The sequence below is a fragment of the Malus sylvestris genome, chromosome 15, assembly GCF_916048215.2.
Source record: "Malus sylvestris chromosome 15, drMalSylv7.2, whole genome shotgun sequence".
Lineage (NCBI taxonomy): Eukaryota > Viridiplantae > Streptophyta > Magnoliopsida > Rosales > Rosaceae > Malus > Malus sylvestris.
The window spans coordinates 46,209,905-46,234,640 of NC_062274.1; the positions used below are offsets into that span (position 1 = coordinate 46,209,905).

The window sequence follows — 24,736 nt, forward strand, 5'->3', positions numbered from 1 at the left end:
TTATATAACAGCAGTACAGCACTAGATGCAAAGAACAAAATGATTATCGCCGCTGATGAGCTTTGCAAAGTGGATAATTTTTTTTCATTTCATCACGTGGTTGTTTTGTTTATTACAAAGTTGGGTTGCCCTTGTTAGAATAAGAATAGATAAAGACCCGCCCAATAATGGGTATGCTTGGAAACACATGGATCCTAGAGTAGATCACTCGCCCCACTCTATATTTTATTTATTTTTACATAATTAAGGACAACTAATTGTATATACTTTAAAGATTAAGTTCAATTATTATGTAATTGACAAAATGAAAATATTTTAACCAAGACTTGGAAACTAGCAAGAGCCTTCTTCCTAGTTACCAGTACAAATATAGCACGCATGTCCATTCATTCGCTCCATCTCTTTGTCTAGTATTTGCTGAGCGAGTGGGTGATAGGGAACATTTGTTCAAACTCCCCGTAACAAGGATATGGCTTACCCCTACTACTCTCCACCACCACCTTCACCTCCTCTACCATGCGCTCCACCACCACCACCACCACCACCTCCTCCTCCTCCTCTGCCATGTAACCCCGTAAGCTCACCACCACCACCATCCCCCCATCACCACCACCACCATCACCATCCAAAAGCACCACCGAAACATAACCAAGTCTATCCTCCTCCACCACCGTCACCAACACCACCACCGCCTCACCACCACCATGACTATCCGAAGCCACCACCTCAGTCACCTCCTCCCCCATCCCATCATCACCATGTTTACCCTAAGCCGCCACCACCATCACCGTCTCCACCGCCACCACATCACCATGACTATCCAAAAGCTCCACCACCTGAGCACCACCATGACCATCCTAAACCACCATCTCCTTCTCCACCACCACCACACCACCATGATTATCCTAAACCACCATGTTCTTCTCCTCCACCACCACACCACCATGACTACCCTAAACCACCATCTCCTTCTCCTCCGCCACCACACCACCATTACTATCCTAGGCCACCATCTCCTTCTCCTCCACCACCACATCACCATGACTATCCTAAACCTCCAACTTATTCACCACCTCATGCACTACCACCCTCAGTTCCAGCACAGCCCCCAACGAAGCATGTGGCACCACCACCTCACTCACATGTCTATCCACCAAAGCCTTCTTGTGGTGCTCCACCACCTGAACATGTACATCCACCAAAGCCCAGCCAACCTCCAGTACTCCCTCCGAAGCCATGCCCACCAAAAGCATCACCACCAAAGCCGTACCCGCCAAAAGCATCGCCACCAAAACCTTCTTATGGTGCTTCACCACCTGAACATGTACATCCACCAAAGCCTTCTTACGGTGCTGCACCACCTGAACACGTACACCCACCAAAGCCCAGCCAACCTCCAGTACACCCTCCGAAGCCATACCCACCAAAAGCATCACCACCAAAGCCGTACCCGCCAAAAGCATCGCCACCAAAGCCCGGCCAACCTCCAGTACACCCTCCGATGCCATACCCACCAAAGGCATCACCACCAAAGCCATACCCGCCAAAAGCATCGCCACCAAAGCCCAGCCAACCTCCAGTACACCCTCCGAAGCCATACCCACCAAAAGCATCACCACCAAAGCCATACCCGCCAAAAGCATCACCGCCAAAGACTAGTCAGCCTCCTGTAGTACAACCCCCAAAGCCATACCCACCAAAAGCATCTCCACCAAAGCCATACCCTCCCAAATCGTCACCACCAAAAGGTAGTCGCCCACCAAAGGCGGCGCCACCAAAACCACCAAAGGGCGCGACACCACCTGCATTCCCTCCTGGTTATTACATTCCACCTACTTATTACGGCAACCCTCCTCCTCCTAACGCTGTACCACCGTCATTCGAAATCGTTGCACCGCCTCCTGGGAAAAACCACACCACCGTTATCGCCGTGTGCGTTTCCCTGGGTGGTGCATTCTTCCTTGCGTTCCTCTTGGTCGGTCTCTTTTGTTTTGCCAAGAAGAAGAAGAAAGTGATGGTTCCTGCACCTATTCCTTGTGTTGAGGAAGAAGAAGAAATTGTCCAAGTAGCAGCAGTTGGAGGAGGAGGATATGGTGCGGAGCCAACTCCAGTTGCAGTTCCCATAGAGCAACATGGATATGGTGGTGGTGGTGCAGCTGAGATCGGACCTTCTTATGCTCCTCCTAGTCATCGTCCAAGTTGCTAATAAAGCCACGTCATTTTCGGTTGCATTCTTCTAAGTTGGTGTGACTGCATTATCCTTTAGGGTTTGTATAATAAACTTTGAACAAGTTCAAGATTTTAATTTCTTCATTATTTTTTGGATTTTATTCATTTGTGTTGTGTGCCTGTACGTGAAGCATCAAAGAAGAAAAATACAGTGGCCAGCTAATAAAGAGCTCGGGTTGTACTATGAAGGGAAAGCCCAAATGTGTTCGTGATGTAAAGTACTTTTGTGAATTATAATAAGAATGTTCATCAATTATCACGGCGAGTCAGTGACAGACGATAACTGCATGATCTATATATTGCTTTCACAAATGCTACTTTTACTATTTATTTGTACTTTATATTTTAAAAATGTTACTTATATTATTTATTTGTACTATATTTCTAATAGAGATGAAACCTAAATGCGTTTGCGCACTTTACCTCTATCAGAGAGATAATAAAAATAAGTGATAAGTGTAGCACTTATTAATTGTATATGTTATATTTGCTCACAATTAACTTCGCACTATTCATATAAAGCATTACACCTTCAACTACTAGGATGCCATTAGAACATCTCAAGTCAATCAAGCACTTTCACGTGAGAGTAGCACCATCATGTGCAAATAGTGGATTGGCTTCGCATTTCAATTCAGTGTTGTGAATTCAATTTTTTTTTTTTTTTTTTTTTTTTGTAATTTTCTGGATTCAAACTTTAATATATCTTACAATATAGGAATACATTTTGTAATAATCAAGCACTTTTTTGTGTGTTTTACATACCTTTTTCACATAGCACTTCTTAAGTAGTTTAATATATCATCATATATTGACATTCCAATTATAAAAGTTTTGTTTTTAGTATACTTTATATCATTTTTTTTAAAACAAATGTATCGTATCTACAATAAGGGGATGGAAAAGTGGACTAAGTATTACATTGTGGCAGCCCATAATAATGTGGTTCAACTTCGCATTTGATGAGAATCAAACCTACTGATTATATATCATTTTTTTTTTTTAACAAACGATAGTATCTACATTAAGGGGATTGGGAAAGTGGATTTTATTGCATTGAGCAAAACCCGAAGTATAACCGCTTTTTGAGAAAAAATTGAGACTTGGATGTTTCCATTGGAAACCCTTTCAATTAATCGTAAGAACTAAGAAGTGTGCTTGAGCTTTTTTTATATATTTCTCATTTTCCTTTAATAAAAAAACTTTAGTTTAACAATATACTTCTAACGAATACTTCCTAGTTGGCCTATAAGTATAGCATAAAATAAGATTGTGAGTAACCTCATAGAACAAGACTATAAACAATAAATTAATTACTTTGAAGGTATTGTGCTTTATGTAATTTTAGTCAAATGCAAACAAATTTTCTTCGCTCGTACTGATTAATATCAAGACAAGAGATTGACATCATAATTGACGTAGAATTTTTGTGGTAAAATATCCTGCAATTAGGTTAAAGGTCCTTTTCTTTTCTGAAAACAATTGCGTCAAAGGTTTATATACACACACAATGATATACTAGTTTAACTTGCGGAAGAGGAAAATGCCAACACATTGTCCTGATCGGCTAAATCAACCTACTGCCACTTAAACTCAAAGGTTGCAAGCAGGGTATTGAAAATGAGTAAAATATGGAAAAAGAAAAAATAACAAAAAGGATAATGCCTGCACAGATAGATAACGAAATGTCCGTCAGAATCCGGTAAAAAATCATGTATGGAAAGTCTAAGGCTCTTTTTATAATATTGTTTACCATCAATAATCATCAGGGATATAATTTTTCAGGATTTGGTTCCATCCGAATCCAATTGTGGGGATCCTAGAAATTCTCACATCTTAATCATTCATCGTGCATCGTACGGTCAGAAATCATTTGATTTTTTTATTTAAAATCATACACAAATAGTACCTGACGAAAATTGGCCACACTATGTACAATGAACGGTTAGGTTGTAGAGATCCCTAGGATCCTCACAAAGTGGATCCGGAGAGGATCCTCTTTCATTTTTTAATATGTCTAGAACATCAGACGGTACACAATAAATTATTATACAAATTGAGGAAATTTTTTTTTTTTTAAGGGTCAATCTACTTGTATAATGATATACAGCGTATGTATCCATGTTCCACTCACATTGAAAAATCTCTCATCATCGTAAAGGTATAAGATCTTGTAGTTAGGGCTTGGTACTGGGTTTCCACCTTTGTGAACCAAAACTTCAAAAGTTAATATTGGTTAGCCCAACATTGGGTGGGCTCTCATAACTTGACGTTAAAAATGTTTTCTTACATGAATTTATCTGCGATTCAGTGAAGACGCGTACATGGCTCAACTTCAGAGTAATCTTGACACTTCCCATCCCACTCGCTTCAAGTTTCATAAGGCCATTTGTGGTCTCATGCAGGTCCCTCAAGCATGGGTTCAAAGCTTCAGTTCCTTTGTTTTACATCATGTTTCATTTAAGGTCAAGCTATTCCTTTGTTTTACACCAAGATGACACTCTTCCCCCTCGTTCGAATATTTCCTTTACAATTATTCCAGTTCATATCCAAATTTGTGCGCATTTTATGATATATCAAACGCTATATTTACTTGGGTTTTGTTTTTCATTCTTCCTCAAGTCCAGTCACCATTCTCCAGTTCTCTGTCTCTGAGGCTCATAACTAAGTCAACTATTCAAATACTTCGTCAATTCAATTCTAGATTATTTATTTTTTATGGTCCAAATCTAATATCATGGAGCTTTACCAAGCAACCTATGGTTTCTCACTCTGTACTAACTGAGAATACAGGGGTTTGATCAATACATGTAGTTAATGTTAAAAACCGGGAGGTCAACCAAGGACCAGTACGGTCAACTCTTGATAAAATGAACATTTGATAAAATGAAGTACGTGGAGCAACATACATACATGCATTTAATAATTAAATAGCAGAAGCATGCTTGTATGCACTAAAAATAAAACTCAACTTGTGAAATTCAAAGCCTAATAGTTGTTAACCAAAGACTCAACTCAAATTCAACAAAGAAAGTGGAGATTTGTTATACGTTTATAGATCCTCAATGCATAAGCAAAAGATAATCACCCTAGTGAGAGTTTTCAATTCTCTCTTTGATTTGGATTCTATAGCCTTCGTCTTCATCATTTTAGGTCCTTGAATTCTTGGATATGGATGCTTGAATGTATTCTCCAAAGCCACCAAACTAGGAAGTCTCTACGTTTTGACACCAAGAATGATTTTGGAAGAAGATGACTGACATGGGAGGAAGAAGATGCTAGTGTTCTTCCTCCTGTGCGGCCGGCCTCCAAAAGAAAGAGAGAGAGCTTTGTGTTTTCTCTTTCCTTAAAGAAACCCTAATGACCTCAATGCTATTAATCCCATTGTATAGTCACTTCCATTAAGTGAGTTAGTGGGCCTTTGTGTCTTTTGTGATTTAAGTTGTCACACAACTTAACTTAATGGGCTTGATGATTTGAAGCCCATTGGATCTTGAGGCCCAATAATAACTCAAGGTCTAAAACGATTAAACAATTAAACCACTTAATTGTCCTTACTTAACTCCGTTTATTCTTCAATCATTACCTTACACGGGATGCGAGGCATTATGTTCTAGTTAGCGAGGCAATGAGCAATTAGAAATCTTACTAAGCGATTGTGAATTGAAAACATCTTTCAATTCTCCATTTAATGATTATTAATCTTCAGGACTTCCACTAACCACGAGTTACACCTTGCAGTATGTTATGGCTACAAAGGCTAAGCAGAAGAAGTGGAGAACCTTGTTTGGTTGATAATTTATTCATGTATATAATCCAATGTGACTCTCTTGTCTATATGATTATCTTGAATGCGATTTGGAACGTACTTTCTAAATCTTATTCATACTCTAGCCAAGGATTCTAAATCATATCATATAGTATTTCCCTCAAGGTTGAATGTTAAGATCCATTGTTGTACAATCAAATGCCTCCATGATTAGGTAGCTTAACCTCAACGATATCGTAGACACCCTCTCACATCAGAGTGCCTTTAACATAGTAAAAAATTAAAGACCTAACCACAAGACATGAGTATGAGAACTCTTGTTTGATCGCGTTCAGTGGACTCATTCTATATTGAGCACGTACATACTTGTATTGGTGTGTTTCAAACCAATAACTCGAGAACAATCACTCTCTAGAGAAAAGACATAGTATGCATTTACCTCTCCTGATTGTCAATTCCTAGTCGACAAATCCTATGATTAGGAACGTTTACGATATGTGTGTGGAAGAAAGATTTCATGAATCTAACTTATTTAGATTACACTCTCTTAATTACATATTTCTTGGTGTTATTGTTTAGGCGTATAACATTTAATGACACGGTTTTAAACAATAACTTTTGTCCTTAAATTAATCATATGATATTTTTTTTAACATTATTGCTAGCCCATTGTGTTTTAATTAGACCCGACAGTTTTTGACATGACAAGAAAATAACAGGTTTCGGGTCAACACGATAACTAATCGGGTGACCCGTTAAGAACCTGTCAACGAGTATACATGCGGGTAACACGTGGGTAATCTGTTTTGACTCGTTAAGAAATAAATTATTTTGATAATTTTAAAGTTTAATTACTAAAAGATTTATTATAAAATACAATAGCCATATTAATATATACAATATATTCTATATTAAATATATAGTTTTGTATTATTATTCTATATAAGTTATAAAAAAAAAGTTTTAGTCATTATTTATTTATTATGAGAGTTCCTTATTATCATTACTAGGATAAATTTTACTTAACATGTTGTTGTCCAAAATTAAAATAAACTAGTATAGTATTTGTATAGGCAAGAACTAAGAAGACATACATACAAGTATGAAAAATGTGAAAGAATATATAAACATTCGTGATTCATCATTATTCCTCCACGAGTAGATAATGGTTACACTTACACTATCGTTTAGATTTTTAAAATCCTCCAAACCCTCATGAATAATGTTTTTTATTTGAGGGAAAAATTAATAAAATTAATAATAATTATTGTAGAAGTGTAAGTGTACAAAATGTAAAAAAAAAAAAAAAAAAAAAAATATATATATATATATATACAATCACTCATAGTGATAAGCTTTACAACTTTCATGAAAGGGTTAGCTTCGAAAATCAACACTATAATCCATAAACCTTAAATTTATATTTAATTATCAATTGTCATTCGCGCTTTATTCTTCTTATTGAATTTCATTCTTTAAATTTTCTTTTTTGAAAACATGATCAGCTGGCGGATGTAAGAAGATGAACAGTTTAGATATTTGATATCACGTTTCGATATTTACCGTTAACTGAAATATAAGTCGATGTCATATAGTTTGTAGAAACTTTATAAACATCAAGCAATATTTTCACTAACCGTAAAACTTTGAACATAATATCAACGATCCAAACCGTTCATATTCCTGCATCCTCTAATAGATCATGTTTTCAAAAAGAAAATCCGAAAAATTTTGATCTATGATTTATATGATTATAGTGGCGAATTTCGAAGTTAAGCTCTTCACAAAAATTGTAAAGCTTGTCATTACGAGCATTTATATAGTTTTTTTCTATATTTTTTACACTTCTATAATAATTAAAAAACTATTAAAGACTTTACTTAAATAACAGCCGTAAAATAAATGAGAGTAAATATGTACTGTTGGATTCTATTTCACTTATATTATTAGAACTTTTTTGGACGAAAAAATCCCTTCTCTATTCCATTATTTTCCAATTTTACCATTTGATCAAAACAAAAGCCCTAATCTTTTTCTCTCTCCCCACCCCCGTAACCCTCTCTCCCTATCCCGCCATTTGTTTTTCCTAGTCCTTCTCTCTCGCTGTATGTTCAGTTCTTCCGGTAGCCTCTCTCAGTCTCTCTTTTCTCCTCCCTAGTGCAGTGGATGGAATCATCCTTGTCATCTCTGGTCATCTCTGCATCTCTACATCTCTGCATCTCCGCATCTCCAGATTCCACTCCAGGTTCGATTTTGCCTCTTAATTTGGCTATTTACTTGGATGAAAAATATGTAAGACTTTGGCTATTTCCTAAATAAGTTCCGTTACTGCCTTTTCATTTTAAGTTTCATTACTACTTTAATCGATCTCTGCAAGAACAAAGTTTTACTGTACTTATAATTGCCTGATGATTTTGATTTAGATGTAAAAGAAAAATGCGTTTTTATGTTTTGAATGTGACAATATGGTATGTATATACTTATTTGGTATTATGTTTTTCATTTGATTATTTATTGGTTTAAAATATATTTTCCTTAATGGGTAACGAGTCAAGTCATATTACCTGTTAATATTATTGGGTTGATTTCAGGTCAGGTCATTTTACCCATTTATTTTAACGGGTGTTACACGACACGACTCATTAAGATATCGGATATGACACGAAAACGACACGAACACAAAAAACACGACACGAATGCCCAAGGCTAGTTTTAATGCACCGGACCGCAATTATCAATAGATTATACGTGGACTTTACCAACTATCACTGCTAGGAAATGGACCGGGTTCTATAAGTCCCTTTTTTTCAAAGATGAGGGACAAGAACAATCTTAAGTGCATAATTATAAGGGAGCTTTAATGAAAAGGGCTTAGGCTAACAAATATTTAACCAAAAACCATCTCAAAATGTTATTTAACCAAAAGGGCTCAAAGTTTAATAAAAAAACCATCCAAAACTATTGTTCATAGGCCAAATTTAAAAGCCCAATCCACTACAAAACTACAATTCTCTTGACTTTTCACCAACCTCAACTGACAATACGAAACCGCCATAATATCTCCCTGTCTTCCTATCAAATCGAATTCCCCATTTCAAAAACAATCAAATCAAAGTTCATATCGAAGTTGAAATGGAAGCATTCATCGGATCAAAGCTGTCAAAGCAAGTTGAAAGACATTCAATGGTAGAAACCGGTGAAAAAATGGTGCAAAACTTACCAGAACCTCCGTCGGAACAAACCGGCGAAAGAGTGGTACAAAACTTACCGTATCCTCCGTGTGAAAAAAACTAGAGAAAAAGAAGTCCAAAGTTTACCATAACCTCCGTCGGAACAAACCAGAGGAAGAAAAGGCCAAAATTTACCACAAACTCCGTCGGAACAAACCTGAGAAAAAGAAGTGCAAAACGCACCAGAACCACCGTCAAAACAAAGCGGCAAAAAAAAGGTAATAGTCTTATCCCTGTTAAACTCTCATGCAATTCTTACATGTTAAACATTCCTAGGAAATAGTATGATTGTTTTGGACTTTTTTAGAAAACAACAGTTTGCTCCATTGTGCAAAAAGGAACATTGTCTCTGGAAAAAAAAAAAAAAAAAAAAAAACGAAAACATAACTGTTTCTGGAAAACCCAAAACATAACAGTGTTTCTGGAAAAAATAACAGATGCAGTATTTGTTTTGGTTGTTTACAAACAAACACTATACCTAGAAAAAGAAAATAACCAAAATATAACATTGTTTCTGAAAAACAAAAAAATATCTCTGTTTCTGGAAAAATATCACATACAAAGTTTGTTGTTTCCTTTATTTTAGTATTTGTGTACAAACAAACACTGTATCTGGGAAGAAAAGAACAAAAAAAATAACATCATTTATAAAAATAAAGAACTAAAACCTAGCATTGACTCTGAAAACCCCAACCAAAAACAAAAATTGGATCCAGAAACAGTATGATTTTTTGCTACTTTTCCAGACACAATGTCCCATATTATGATTTGGATCCAGAAACAGTGTGATTGTGTGCTACTTTTCTAGAAACAATGTCCCTTATTTTGATTTGAATCCAGAAACAGTATGATTGTTTGCTACTTTTCCAGAAACAATGTCCCTTATTATGATTTGGATCCAGAAACAGTGTGATTGTTTGCTACTTTTCCATAAACAATGTCCCTTATTTTGATTTGAATCCAGAAATAATATGATTGTTTGCCTCTATTCTAGACACAATGTCCCTTATTTTGATTTGAATCCAAAAACAGTTTGATTTGTGGAAATATTTGACCTTTGAATATCTGTTTTCTTCAATCCATATTTTGCTTGTTCTTCTTAAACAATTAATTATAATTCCTTAACTATGTTCATTTTTACAAATACAGGTAACCAATAAAATTAGAATGAAGACTTTTGCAAGAAAAACAACAATAAAGAAGAAGAAAACTCCAGTGGATAAGAAGAAAACTCCAGATTCAACTGAGAAGAAGAGAAGATATCGGCATACATATCTCCAATATCGGCGCAATATGACTGGGTTTTCAGACTCAATGGAAACATACAAGCCAATGCTTGAAGAAAGCAAAGATGTTTGTGAATAGTTGGAAAAGACACCATTTTGGAGTCTTATTAAACTGTACATAGATGACTTTCTTGTTGTCACCAAAAGGAAGAAGAAGTCTGATACGGACTTAATTAAAGTTATAAAATGCTACGACCCCAAAGAGCAAAAGTTCAGATTTGGAGATCGCGATGCAAGAGGGATAACACCTGATGATGTTGCCCTAATCTTTGGACTGAACAATGATGGAGTCGAACTACCAAACACTGACAAATCCTCCAAATTTGGTAAGGAGGATAGATTCATCGAGAAGTACTTTCATAATGCTGAACGACTGAAAAAAAACTACATTCTTCAAGCATAACAAAAATCACTCGTTGACCGAACTCCTAAAGGTGCAAGAGATACAGCTTCAATCATATGTGCATATTTCATCCAGTCGCTATTGTTTGCAAACTCTGACACATACGTTACACGGAGCTTCGTGCAAATTTGTGGGAAGTTGGACAAAATCAACAAATATAATTGGGCCAAGGGTGTAAGAGACCACCTCTTCAAAATGATAGACAAATCACAAACCAAGAAGAAGAAAAAAGGAGATGATTCAACAACCAGCAATTGCACCGTTCTTATTTTGGTAAGAATATAATAATTATAGTTTTAAAAGTATGAAATTTTTGTTATGATTCTCAAACTGTAACTATTCTCACTTTTCTTATTTTGTGCAGTATTGGATATGTCTTAAATCAAACCTTGTTGAGACAATTAAAGGTCGAGAAAACATGGTCCCGACGATAGGAAGATAGGACACAACAATGATACACCAAGCAATCAGAGATGTCAAAGTTGAAGATATTAAGGTAATAACTAATAATCAAAATCATTTTCACATAATGCTTAGATTTTACAATTCTAAAAGCAATTCAACTTTCAGAAAACTATAAATCACCCTAATCTGTGACTATGTGCAGATTGCCAGTGCGATTCTTCCTACTGAAAAAGGAGAGGACTATTCCAAAAATGGCAAAACAAAGACAACGACAAAGAAAAGAAAGAAGGCTAGTCCTTAAAAACAAGACCAAGGTGAAAATTTTGAGGTAATGACTAGCAAGCAGAAACAATAACTTATATCCAGAAACAGTAACTTATAATCCAGAAACAATAATTTATAATCCATAAACAGTGTCTTGCAATCCAGAAACAGTGTCTTACAATCCAGAAACAGTTATTTATAAATTTCAGAAACTGTGACTTATAATCTAGAAACAATTACTTATAATCCAAAAACTGTGACTTATAAGCTGTGTAATTAGAATTCATTTTGAAAATTCATAAACAGTAGCACACTAATAATTTGAATTAATAAATAATACTTGTGTAACTATGTACATATTGTTGATCCTACTACTGAGATAGTAGAGGATTCTTCAAGAAAGGCCAAAGAAAAGACCGTGACAAGGAAAAGAAAGAGGACTGCTATTGCAAAAGATGTGATGGAACCTGATAAAAGAAGTAAAACAGATGAAGCGCCTCAATGCAGCACCATTGATGAAGCCCAACAACAATTTGACAAGTTGTACAATGAAGAATATCTAAAACTCAATCCAGATTATCAAACTCACATCCATGGTACTGACACAACAATAACTGATGAGATGTTCAACCAATTTGAAAAATGTACGGGCATGGAACAAATAAGGTATATGGTGCTTAAACAAATGATGATGCATGCAATTGACAATTTGCAAACAGCTTTTATAGTTTCTAGTCAAACAACCGGAAAACTCAAAAGAGACATTGAAAAGCTTAAAGAAGAAAAAGAGTTGAGCAAGAAGAAAATTAGTGATATATATGCTGAAATCCAGCAGTTACGGTTGAAGAATGCTGAAACTTCAGGAAAAGTGAATCTACTTCTCAATGAAATTGGAATCCTGAAGAATAAGCTACAAGAAAATCAAACAAATTCCAGAAGTTACAATTGATGATCAAATGGAGAGTCGAGAAGAAATCTCTAAAGATCAAATAGAAGATGTTCAAATAGAGGCTGAAACAGAGGATGTAGAAATTGCCAAACAACCATAAGCGATCACTGGAAAAGACCAAGTTCAAGTTCCAATTGATGTTCAAATGGACAATCAATATGTTGAAGTTGCCAACCTAGAAAATACCTCTGCTAACATGGCTACTCCAGAAGGCAAGAACACTAAAGATGGACAAGAAGAAAATGCCGAAGAAAAAAAATGACAAGAACTTTGGTTAAAAATATTTGAACCACGGACGATCGTAAAGCAAACGTTCTTCCTGAGTTTGACTATATCCCTTTCCAGAAAATCCCAAAAAAGAAAGACAAGTACATATATGATGTTAGTGACAGTTAAAGCCCTTTCATCGTTATATCACAGCATGAGCAAAATTTGGAACCAATTATTGAAAGAGAGAAAGAGAAGCGGATACTTGAAGAACAAGAAATTGAAAAGAAGAAGCCAATGATCGAAACTGACAAGAATAAGAAAGTGCTTGACAAAGAAAAGGTGAAGCCAATTGTTGACAAAACAAAGGAGAAACCAAAAGTGATAAAAGCAAGGCCGATTGCAAAAGAAACAAAAAGGAAGCCTGCAAAGAAGACAAATCCAAAGAGCTCAAAGAGTGATAAAGGCAGTTACCTCCCTTCGACAACACACGCTTACAAGTTGCTTGACAATGAGACAATAGAGAAAATCAAGGAATATTACAGACAAGATGAAATGTAAGTTTTCGGTAACATTAACTATGAACTCTTATTTCATAAACAGTATGATTATTTTCTTAAAATCCAGAAATTTTGATATCTACTTTATTTTTTTTACCACTATAAAATCTAGCTTGCAATCCAGAAATAGTTAATTATATCCAGAAACTTTGATATCTACATGCTTTCAAGCACTATAAAATCCAGACACAGTGACTTATAATCCAGAAACCCTGATATCTGCATACTTTCTAGCACTATAAAACCTGAAAAAATGACTATAATCCAGAAATAGTGAACAAAATCCAGAAACAATCCAAAAGCAATTACTTATAATCCAAAAACAATGAACTTATATTTCATAAACAGTATACTTATTTTCTTAAAATTCATAAAGAATGTGCATATTCCATAAACAGTGAACATATATATATATATATATATATATCATTTAATTTTCTTACATAGGGATTATTTTTGTATGCAACCAAAGAAACAGAACATGGCGCATGAGCTTGTTGTTTTGAAGTCAGATTTGACAACATTGTTTATCGATGGTGCAATTGACTCAAATATAATTGATGCGTCATTCTTCATCATGTCAGAAAATAAAACAAGGATAGGACAAGAGCAAAATCTATATCTTCCTTCCTTCATCTTCGTAAGTGTAAACAAGTTTATTTACAACAAATTTCTGTTTGTCAATTTCATAAACAGTAAAAAAAAGGTTATGTTATTGTTTCAGAATGACATGTAGAAAACAAATTCAGAGAGTGACCAGCATCATATTGATCGAACATTGAAGAGACTTTTGGAAGAGAATGTTGACAATGTGGGAAAGGTCTTCATGTTGATAAAGCATTACTACCACTTCACCCTGGTAGTTTGGGATATTAAAAATGGAAAAATGACACACTACAATTCCAAACTACCAATGATAAAAGGCACCACAGACATATATGTTAAGCATGTTGTGCAAGTGGTAAGAAAAAAACCTTAAATCAATTACAAACTATTCTACTATGGTAAGAAAGACAAATCAAATCTCATTATTATTTGTTTCTGTTTTGCATAGGGACAAAATAGAAGCACTGTACAAGGATTTCAAGGCTGATCAAACCCTCAAAATAGAGATTAAAAGATGCTTGACTTGTGCACAGCAAAGAGAAAACTCGTAAGTACAAAAATATAGTTTCATGTCATTATTTTGGTTTTTTTTCATAAACACTGAGCCTATTTTGCTTTGGATCCAGAGACAGTGTGATATGTGCAAACAACTAGACAACATTTTACTGTTATAAATTTATCTCCTTTCCTTATCTATCATACCTCTTTGTTTTGCAAAAAATGTAGATTGGATTGCTGCTTATTTGTCATTCACTTTGCAAACCAAATTCATGAGGGAAAACCAATAGAATCCACTTTTCACAAGGAAGAAGTATTTAAGAAGAGAGCTTCAATTGTAACTATCTTGGTGAATCATTTGCACAACTATCCAAATGGACTGAAAAGGTTGCTCGAAGAGAAAAGGGTTGCTAGGAAATATGATTACATTGATGAACTTTTTGGAGATGATGATGACCATATTTCATTGTAATTACTCAGTCATTACAATTACAAATTATATAGTCTAGTTTATTTTTTGTCAAACGGTTGTAGGGATCTGTTTTTGGAATTTATATTATAAATTCCAAATTGTATATTATATTTCATTTCCTAAACCCCCCAAAAATCAATTTCCTTGTAATATTGGTACATCTATTACAAAAAGAACATAAAAATCATAGAAAACAAGAGTTCACAGTTTCTGGAACATACATTGTTTGTGGAACATATACTGTTTCTCATACTTAGTTCACTTTTTTTGGAAACTATAGCACTAATAATTCACAATATTTCTGGAACAATGGTTCACTGTTTCTAAAAAATATAACACTAACATTAGGCCGCGACTTACATCATTCTAGCATAAGAATGCAAATGTACCATTTTCAGGCTCGCAAAAACTGTTTCTGGAAAATCAGAACCAAAAGATAACACTGTTTCTGGAAAAAATGAACAAGTTACAAAAACTGTTTATGGAAAAAAGAAGGAACATAAAACTGTTTCTCAAAAACCCGAACCAAAACATAACACTGTTTCTGGAAAAAGTGAACAAAAAATAAAACTGTTTATGGAAAAATGAACAAAATCAACACTGTATAATACTGATATTAGGCTGCGACTTAAAATTGTTTATACAAAAACTGAACAAAAATAAAAACTGTTTCTAGAACAAATGTTCAAATTATCATTAACAAACTAAAAAAAAAAAAGAAAAATATAATACTTATATTAGACAACGACTTAAATCATTCTAACATAAGAACCATTTTCTCGCACCCAAAACTTGAAAACCCACACACTTTTCAACTTCCTTGAGCCAAAGTCATCCATATTCATTCTTCGATTTCAGAAAATCGTAAGATTTTCAACTCCGACAAGCAACATCTGGTGATCGACTTCACTTGAATCATGCATATACAAACAGAGGTAAAAAATTCTTACAAACTTTCTCAAATAATTTAAAAATATCATTTCATTGTATACAAAAGTTAGATCTACTTGAATCAAGCGTATACAAAATAACATGCATGAAGTTAATCAGCATTTTTCATCTGCACTATAAAAATCACTTTTACAATGCTAATGAAAAATTGATCCCCCAACATTTTCTTAACCGACATTAAATATTAAGGATCTAGCAAATATATTTTCCATTTGGTTGAAAAAATGTTGAATTGAGAAAAGAAATGTACGAAATCTAGTTAGAGCATGTTTCACTGTGATTATAAACTACAACTTTTGCATTTTTCAGTTGCAGAACCATTGTGTTGTTTAGTATAAAATTATAGTGATTTTAACAGTATTTCATGCATAATGTGTACTCTATTTCAATTATAGGAAAAAAAATAAAAATTTATCCAGTGATATAATGTTTTACAATTACAGATACAATGCTCCATTTTTGTGTTACTTTCAGAAACAATGTGTACTCATATTAATTTATATTTGCTTATGTACAAGTTGCATTCTAATAAAACTATATTAGCAGATGGCTTCACTTAAGATAAATATACAAGTGCCAAACTCAACAAGAACAAGTGTCAAAGTGATATCGAAAACAACGAAAAATACACAAAAGAGGAGAATGATTGGTAAAGTAGAAAGAATATCATACACCAAGAAGGAAACTATACATCTACATATTGAAAACAGTATCGAAAAAGATATCATTGGAGACTCAATGCAAAATACACAGAAAAAAATGCAAAGGCAGTAGAAGAGAAAGACAGAACCTAAAGAAAACAGCAAATGCAAAACAAAGAGGCAAAAGAAAAGCTCTGAAACACTGCAACCAACAACAGCGATAAAGAGGAATAAAAAAGAAAGAGCCAAATCTGTTTCACAATCAAACAAGGGAGAAATTTAAGAAAACATGGTGAATGATGACAAAATTGCAGGACTGCCAGACAAAATTCTTTCATCAGTGGCAAAAGAAAAATAGAAAGAAGAGGAAATTCAAGCTCCGAAACACAACGATGCTCTTAAGAAGAATGATGGGCAATCCAAAAAACAAACATCCAGAAACACAACAACTAAATGCAAAAATATAGTCCTCCCAAGCACTCTATTATTCAGTCTGAATTTAAAAGACTAGAATTCATCACAACCTGATGACTTTCCAGCAACAAATCTGACAAATAGTGGTGTGAACTGGACATAACTTCAAGTGTACAAGATGCTAGAACCAGATGAAAAAAGGAAAATAATTCAATTCTACTCGACAGATGACATGTAAGTACTACAAAAAACTCTTAACTAATGTTTAATTACAAACTCCCATAACTTTATAAGCACTAAATAAATATAACATAACTAAACCTTATGCAATTTCTTGCAACGATCAATAATAGACTGCTGAAACTACAGATTTCAACTATTCAAGAATAATGGTATTTAAAGAAGACCTGCATAGTTTGATGTCAAATGAACCTATATCAACTCAGATTGTTGACTCTTTCTGCTACCTCAAAGGAGAAAAAGAAAACATAAAAACAAAAAAAAAACAAAAACAAAAGAACTTCTACGTCTCTACAACAATCTTTGTAAGTATATAACTAGTTTTGCCTTGTATGAACTTTTTGTTAACTGCATGTTTAATAAAGCTAAAAAAACAAAACAACTAATTTCTATGAATATTTGTATACACACATGTAAAATAACAAAAAGTTTGTGCCCTGTTATATTTTGTATCAATAAACAATGTGGTTGTTTAGTACTTTTGAAGAAACAGTGTTGCCTATTATGATTTTGATCCATAAACAGTGTGCCAATTTTGCTCTGAATCCATAAACAGTGTAGTTTCTAGTTGGCTATTTTCCAGAAATAGTATGCCATATTATGATTTGGATGCAGAAACACTGTGATATGATTTTACATGATTTTTATTCCAACAGCACAACATCAATAAACAAAACATTCAAGAAAGTGTCCAAAACAAGGAAAGGCTCACAACCAATTGATGGACCAATATGGAAAAGTGTCAAAGATTTTCTTCCGATTGTTTCATTACAACCATTTCTCCTTGGTAGTTTTGGACACAAAAACTACATAAATGACTCATTACAATTCAGCTCACCAAAACTCAAAAGATGAAGATCTGGAATGTGATTGCTAATGGGAAAATGCAGCAGTAGTGGTAAGCAAAAAAACCAAAATCACAAATCTCTCTCATATGTATTGCAAATAAGTATCTTATTATTCTATAATAACTTTATGCAGGGGAACTTTGTTCAGTATTGGCTTGAGAAGGCAAGGGAATCAACAAGCCATTCAAACTTAGGGATTTAAATCAAGAAACAATGAAGAAAATCAATTCCATAAAAAGTGACTTTGAATTTCAAGTCAAGGAGGACAAAATCTGTGCACAACAGAAACCAACAACGTACGTGAAAAAAATTAAACTAGTTTTACTTCTATATATAGTTTCTGTTTTGTGCATACAGAAACCAACAATGTGCTTTTTGAAATACTTATCTCTCACATACTTTGTTTGCCTTCAATACTCATGTTTATAACAACTTAAATTTGCTTGTAAATCAGATTGGATTACGGCTTATACATGGTTAGCTTCATTGACCAACTCTCAAAGAACCAAAAAATTCAAGAACATAACCAAGATTATCAAGTTTTAAAAGCACGGAAAGATATCCTCGTGGATTTGATGAATCATGAGTACAGCTGGACAAAAGAACAAGAAGCTTTCGTAGCAATCTCACAGAAATTGACAAGCATTGGGCATTAGAATATTTTTGTCAACTGAATGTACTTCTTAAGCTTCACGATTTCCTTTTTACTATGGTTTAACAAATATTTTTGTCAAACATGTTTGATGCTACTCAATATATATTATCTCTAGAAACATTTTCTTCCCATATATAAAACTAACAATGTCTTTGGAAAACACTATTTTTGGAAAATAATATATGTAAAACTAACATTATGATTTCAAAACAGAAACAGTTTCTTCCCTTATGTAAAACTAACATTGTCTCTGGAAAATCAACCAAAACATAACACTGTTTTTGACAAAAATAACCAAAAACATAATATTGTTTCTGGAATAAAACTGTTTCTGGAATACCTAAAACATAACAATGTTTCTGGAAAAAACAAAACATAAAATTTTCTCTGAAAAACTAAACAAAACACAACATTTTCTTTGAAAAACTAACACTGGACCAGAAAAAAATGTGATTATTCGGTTCAAGAAACAGTATGCAACGTTGTGTAAAGACCAACTATGTTGCTGGAAAAATAGAACCAAGACATTAAACTGTGTTGATGCACAAAATCAGTGAGGACTTTGGTACAACAGAAAGTGTTAATTTTGTGACCTTTGCTAGATTGCTCCGGTCACTAGTGTGGATAAGTATGTAAATGGATAGGGACAGGGAAGCAAACACAAGATGTACGTGGTTCACCTAGATTGGCTACGTCCACGGAGTAGAGGAGTTCTCATTAATTGTGAAGGGTTTACACAAGTACATAGGTTCAAACTCTCATTTAGTGAGTACTAGTGAATGATTTAGTACAAATGACATTAGGAAATATTGTGAGAGAATGATCTCTATTTATAGAAGAGAGTTTCTAGTTTCATTCTGACATTGACACGTGTCGTGTTATGATTGACTTCTGATGTTGACACGCATCGCGCTATGATTGGCTTATGATGTCGACACGTGTCGCGCTGTGATTGGCCTCCTAGTTTGAGGGAAACTCTTCTGGGACCTTGACGATATAACGTTAATCAGTGCTCAGTAGTTTCGGGATTGGTCAAGTATGATACAAACAAAATGTATTTGGAAAAAAGAATCAAAACATAACAGTGTGTCTAAAAATAGAGCAAAAAAACAACACTAGATCCAACAAACTCTATGATTGTTTGGTAACTTTGCAGAAAATAGTGGCACATATTACAATTTGATTCCACAAATAGTTTGATATGTATAAAACCAATACTGTTTTTGGAAAAGAAACTAGAAGCGAACACTATATCTGAAAAATTAAACAACAAACTAACACTAAAGGAACTACATTCGTATAAACCAAAACATATATAATTTGAAACATCAATTGAAAACAAATAAGCAATCTCCAAAGAATAAAATCGGTTACATATCACAGATAGCACCCATCTATAGAAAAAAGAAACAAAAAGAAAAAAGAAATCAACCTTCTTGGATAACAACTTTGCATGAAATCTTGTTATGTTCCGAACCTCCACATCTGCTACAAGTCACAATCTTCTTTGTCCAACTAATTTCACCAGAAAATTTAATCCTAATCTTCTTTGGCCTTCCAGACGGAACCTTAGTAATAGGAGGCCTCACACCATTCGTAAAATTATTAACATTGGGCTTATCTAAATCTGAAACTGGATTCATAACAAACTGATATGTTTCCAGATAAAAAGATGCATTCCAATAGTCTTTAACATACTTAAATACATCACGATTATCATGCAGCAACACCTGCAATGCATGAGAACATGGGAAACAATTGTGCTGCCATTGAACACATGAGCATGTCTTATCATCCAAACAAACAACAAAATGATTCCACTTCGTCCTAACTTCAAAAAACATTCATGTCAGAATGACTAATCCTTCAATGCATGCCCTTTTTCAACAACATCTTCAACTCATTTTTTTTCTTTGGACCCAAAATTGTATGAATATTCTGACCAAATAATTTCTTCTCAGTCATGCTAACCATCAGCCGAACTCTAATGTCTGCAAGAAGATCCATAAGTAGCATACAACGGCTATTCGACAACATGGCATTAAAAGACTATGAAAGTGCATTACTCATTGATCCCCATCTCTTACCAGGAAAGTGAGCAACAACATAGTTCTCTTTAGGCAAATCAGCTAAAAAATTCTTCACATGCCCTATCCCGTTATCCATAAATTCAGCAATGCAATCATCAAAATCTAATGCAGTGCATGCATAAGCACAGTTTGCTAAAAGATTCATCATCTTCTTCTTTAGTCCCTCACCAGTACCCTTTGGAAATAAACTACTAACATTCAACAAGACAGTATGAATGTGGAGATTCAGGGAAAATTCAGGAATGCACCCTAAAATTCTGTCATGTCTATTCGACATAAATGTGATCATCCTCTCTTGAAGCCTTAATATATGAGATAATATTGACAAAAACCATCTCCAATTTTTTATTGTTTCTTAATCAACAATAGCATAAGCAACCTCGAAAATCTCTGCAAAAACAGAAAAGAAATAAAATACCATTAGGTGTAATAAAACTGTTTCTGGAAAACCCGAACCAGAAGATAACACTGTTTCTGGAAAAGGTGAACAAAAACTAAAACTGTTTATGAAAAAAAAACACTGTATCTGGAAAAACTGAACCAAAAGCTAACACTGTATCTTCATAACGATAATAAATCTTCTGCAACTCATATACAAAAATGAACAAATAACATCAAATTATAAAATCAGACTATTAACTCACCATCATTGCCATTTTTTGCACAACATGTATTTGCTCTTGATGAATGTGCCATCAATGAATAACATTGAATCCTTTGATCCAAGCATCATAAGCGATGAACAATTGAAGAAACCTGTTGGACTCTGGTACAACTTCAAGCTCAAACACAGATCCAGGATTACCTGCAAGGTTAGATTCTATATACCAAGGCAACAACTTGTAAGAATCAACAACGTTGCCGTTTAGCTCAGAAACAGCCTTCTCTTTACCGAAGTATGCAGTAGAATAAGGTTATATTCTATATACCAAGGCAACAACTTGTAAGAATCAACAACGTCCCCGTTCAGCTCAGAAACAACCTTCTCTTTACCGAAGTATGCAGTAGAATAATCAATGTCTAGTCCGTAAAACTGTTTTAGGTTTGAAATGATTTCCTTCGATTTGATAAGTGGATTTGACTGAACCTTGTCCTTAATTATAGAAGCAACAAACTTCTGACCAACAACTTTGTTTTTCTTCTTTCAGATCATTCCTTTACATGTATGCACATTGTGCAATTTCTGAATAACAAAAAAATCATTAATCGAACACTTTGATGCATATACACGCCAAAGACAACCGTTGTATTCTTTCCTGGAATACTCAATGCTAATCCGACTCTTATCATTCTTCAAATATTTCAACTCAAACCCACACTCAACAAAGAACTTCTTCAACTTATCACGAAAATCAACACAACCTCCATTAAAAACTTGACCCATGAATTCAATATAGTTTTCCCATTCAGAAGTCATGTAGCTATGAATACCATGAGAACCATACCATACTTCCCTAAATGATAATTTTCACTAACAAGCGCTATAGAATCTGATGTATGGCATGAAGAAGATACACTATTTGTAGGTAACTCAACTAGATCACTTGCGCATTTATCAAAAACCAATATTTCTACCAAAGATTTTCCAACAACACCAAGAACTAACAACATGTTCTTAACATCGGCATCACAATCCAATATACAAGTAGAACCTTCACTCAAAGAATATCTCAACTCAAAACAACCCAGTCTCAAACCTTTAAACCTAGTGCAAAGATCAACAAAAATCTGATTGAATGTACACGTTGATGAAATAGAACTAATCACGGATAAACCACCATAAATAAACTGAGCTAGTTTACTATTCTCCATAACTATATAGCACAAAATAAAAGAAAACAAAACAAAACAAAACAAAAATCAATACACAAATATTAAATGAACATATATAACATTAACACTGTATCTGAAAAATGAACAACAAAATAACATTGTTTCGGGAACAACTGAACAAAAACTAAAATTGTTTATGGAAAATCCGAACCAAAAGATAGCACTATTTATGGAACAACTGAACAAAAACTATAACTGTTTATGGAAAAAAGAACCAAAACATAAAATTGTTTCTGGAAAATTGGAACCAAAATTAACACTATGTCTGGAACAACTGAACAAAAACTAAAACTGTTTATGGAAAAAGAACCAACTGAACAAACCTAAAACTATTTACAAAAAAAGAACGAAAACATAAAACTGTTTCTGGAAACCTGAACCAAAAGATAACAATGCTTCTGGAAAAAATGAAAAAAAACAAAAACTGTTTATGGAAAAACGAACAAAAAAAAACACTGTATCTGGAAAAACTAAACCAAAAGCTAACGTTGTATCTTCAAAACAAGAAAAAACCTTCTGCAACTCATATACAATTATCAACAAAATAAATACGAAATTGAATAACATGCAGTTCTCAAATTTATTTTCTGGAGAAACATACGATGAACTTCACTAACGAAGAAAAATTGAAAAACAGTACCACAAATACATTATGAATAATGACTCACGTTTCAAAAAAACAATACAAAACAATAAACTAAATAGCATCAGGATCTATGTTTCTGTTTCAAATAAAAATAAGAAGATATGCAAAACAACAATGAACTCCATTAAAGACGAAAGTCTGGAAAAAAATTACCTCGAATACAGTACAAATAATGACGGACGATATGAAAAGCAACGCTCACATTCAATTTGATCAGCACTTCAAATGTTGAAACGACTATCACGTTCAAATTGATAAGAACTCGAAATTTTGGTTCTCAAATCCTTCAACCAACCCCGGCAAAAAAGAGCTTAACAAGAAAATTGAACTGAAGAAATAATAAAACAACTCAACCTAAGGGTAAAATCGACAAATCATAATTTCTTACAGTTGGGCCACTTTTAGTTGGACTGCTTTAATATAGGCCTTGTACTAATTATTAAACAAAACTTATAACATGGTTTTTTATTAAAACTGAAACTTTTCAAGCCTTTTTCATTAGTTTTCCTTAATTATAATTCCTTTTATTGGTAGTAAGATGGAATCATTATATCATTCAATTGAAAAGTTCTAGCTTGTAATATAAAATGGGGGAACGATATATATACTTACACGAGTAATGCTGGGTAGATTAACTTTTTAGGTTAAATTTGTAAATCATATGATGTGTCATCAATAAGAAATAAACACGTTAGTCAACATTTAAGTAATAATCCAATCATCAACAACCATGTCATATGATTAAATTTGATTAAAAAATTTGATCTCTCTAGCATTAACCTATTCATACATATCCCTTACACTTCTCCATGTTCTTGTTCCATTGATTCTTTTTTTATTTATTTATAAACTTTATAATCTTAGCATGGTCCACCACTAACATCACCTGTAATGTCTCCACTTAACCATCTATTGGTAGATGTTGGGTTTTATCTCAAAAAGTCTCGGTTTATTAGGGGTGAAAACTCCCGTATATTGTATGACCAATGCTAGATCCTATTCTCCAATATTTTTATACATGTTCTAAGCAAAATTAGAGATATAGAGAGCGAAAATCACTTTCCAACCAAAACACTTCTATACGTATCATTTAATGGAGTAGATAGCACAGTGTGGAACTTGCCACTGAGGCATAACGCCTAATTTGCTAGCAAGGGAAGCTTTTCAATGTATGGAAGTGTGTTCAAAGATATAGCTAGACGAGACTGTTGGATATTTGACTCTAATTCAACGCTTAATAGGTCATTATAGTTAATAAGAATTGTTATAGAATGTAAGTAGGATTAGGGTTCAGTTAAAAGCTATAACTTGGACTCCAAGCAAAGTAAGAATTCTGATTATAATTGGAAAATAAGGGCTCCTAATACGATCCTATTTAGCACATTTGAGAGCTTCTAATCATTATTTCAATCTAACTGTTTACGAAAACTATGACTACCTCAATATATTCATGGCTAGTCAATGCAGGGAGTTCAAGTTTGAGTTACATGAGAGTTTGGGTCGCCTGAGGAGCCATTAGCCAATCCTGTTGCAGAGATGG

General features: G+C 34.0%; 2 protein-coding genes and 2 pseudogenes across 2 annotated transcripts; 3 read left to right on the forward strand and 1 right to left on the reverse strand.

Annotated features, from left to right (window-relative positions):
- Positions 1–390: 390 nt before the first annotated feature.
- On the forward strand, positions 391–2,485 carry LOC126601114 (extensin-3-like). Its single transcript, XM_050267779.1, has 2 exons — positions 391–2,267; positions 2,361–2,485. Exon 1 carries the CDS (start codon positions 470–472, stop codon positions 2,204–2,206), a length of 1,737 nt encoding a protein of 578 aa, XP_050123736.1. The 5' UTR covers positions 391–469; the 3' UTR covers positions 2,207–2,267; positions 2,361–2,485.
- Positions 2,486–9,130: 6,645 nt separating this feature from the next.
- Positions 9,131–13,303, forward strand: LOC126603023 (uncharacterized; annotated as a pseudogene).
- Positions 13,304–13,783: 480 nt separating this feature from the next.
- On the forward strand, positions 13,784–14,878 carry LOC126603024 (uncharacterized). Its single transcript, XM_050269795.1, has 4 exons — positions 13,784–13,942; positions 14,039–14,262; positions 14,354–14,455; positions 14,635–14,878. Exons 1-4 carry the CDS (start codon positions 13,784–13,786, stop codon positions 14,876–14,878), a joined length of 729 nt encoding a protein of 242 aa, XP_050125752.1.
- Positions 14,879–20,054: 5,176 nt separating this feature from the next.
- LOC126603025 (uncharacterized) lies at positions 20,055–22,529 on the reverse strand (annotated as a pseudogene).
- Positions 22,530–24,736: the final 2,207 nt, after the last annotated feature.

Excerpts from the sequence above, each read along its gene's own strand:
- LOC126601114 (XM_050267779.1), top strand. The coding sequence starts at position 470 with ATGGCTTACCCCTACTACTCTCCACCACCACCTTCACCTCCTCTACCA.
- LOC126603024 (XM_050269795.1), top strand. The coding sequence starts at position 13,784 with ATGGCGCATGAGCTTGTTGTTTTGAAGTCAGATTTGACAACATTGTTT. Across the intron at positions 13,943-14,038 it reads ATCTTCCTTCCTTCATCTTC|AAAACAAATTCAGAGAGTGA; the intron begins GTAAGTGTAAAC and ends AATGACATGTAG. Across the intron at positions 14,263-14,353 it reads GTTAAGCATGTTGTGCAAGT|TAGGGACAAAATAGAAGCAC; the intron begins GGTAAGAAAAAA and ends TTCTGTTTTGCA.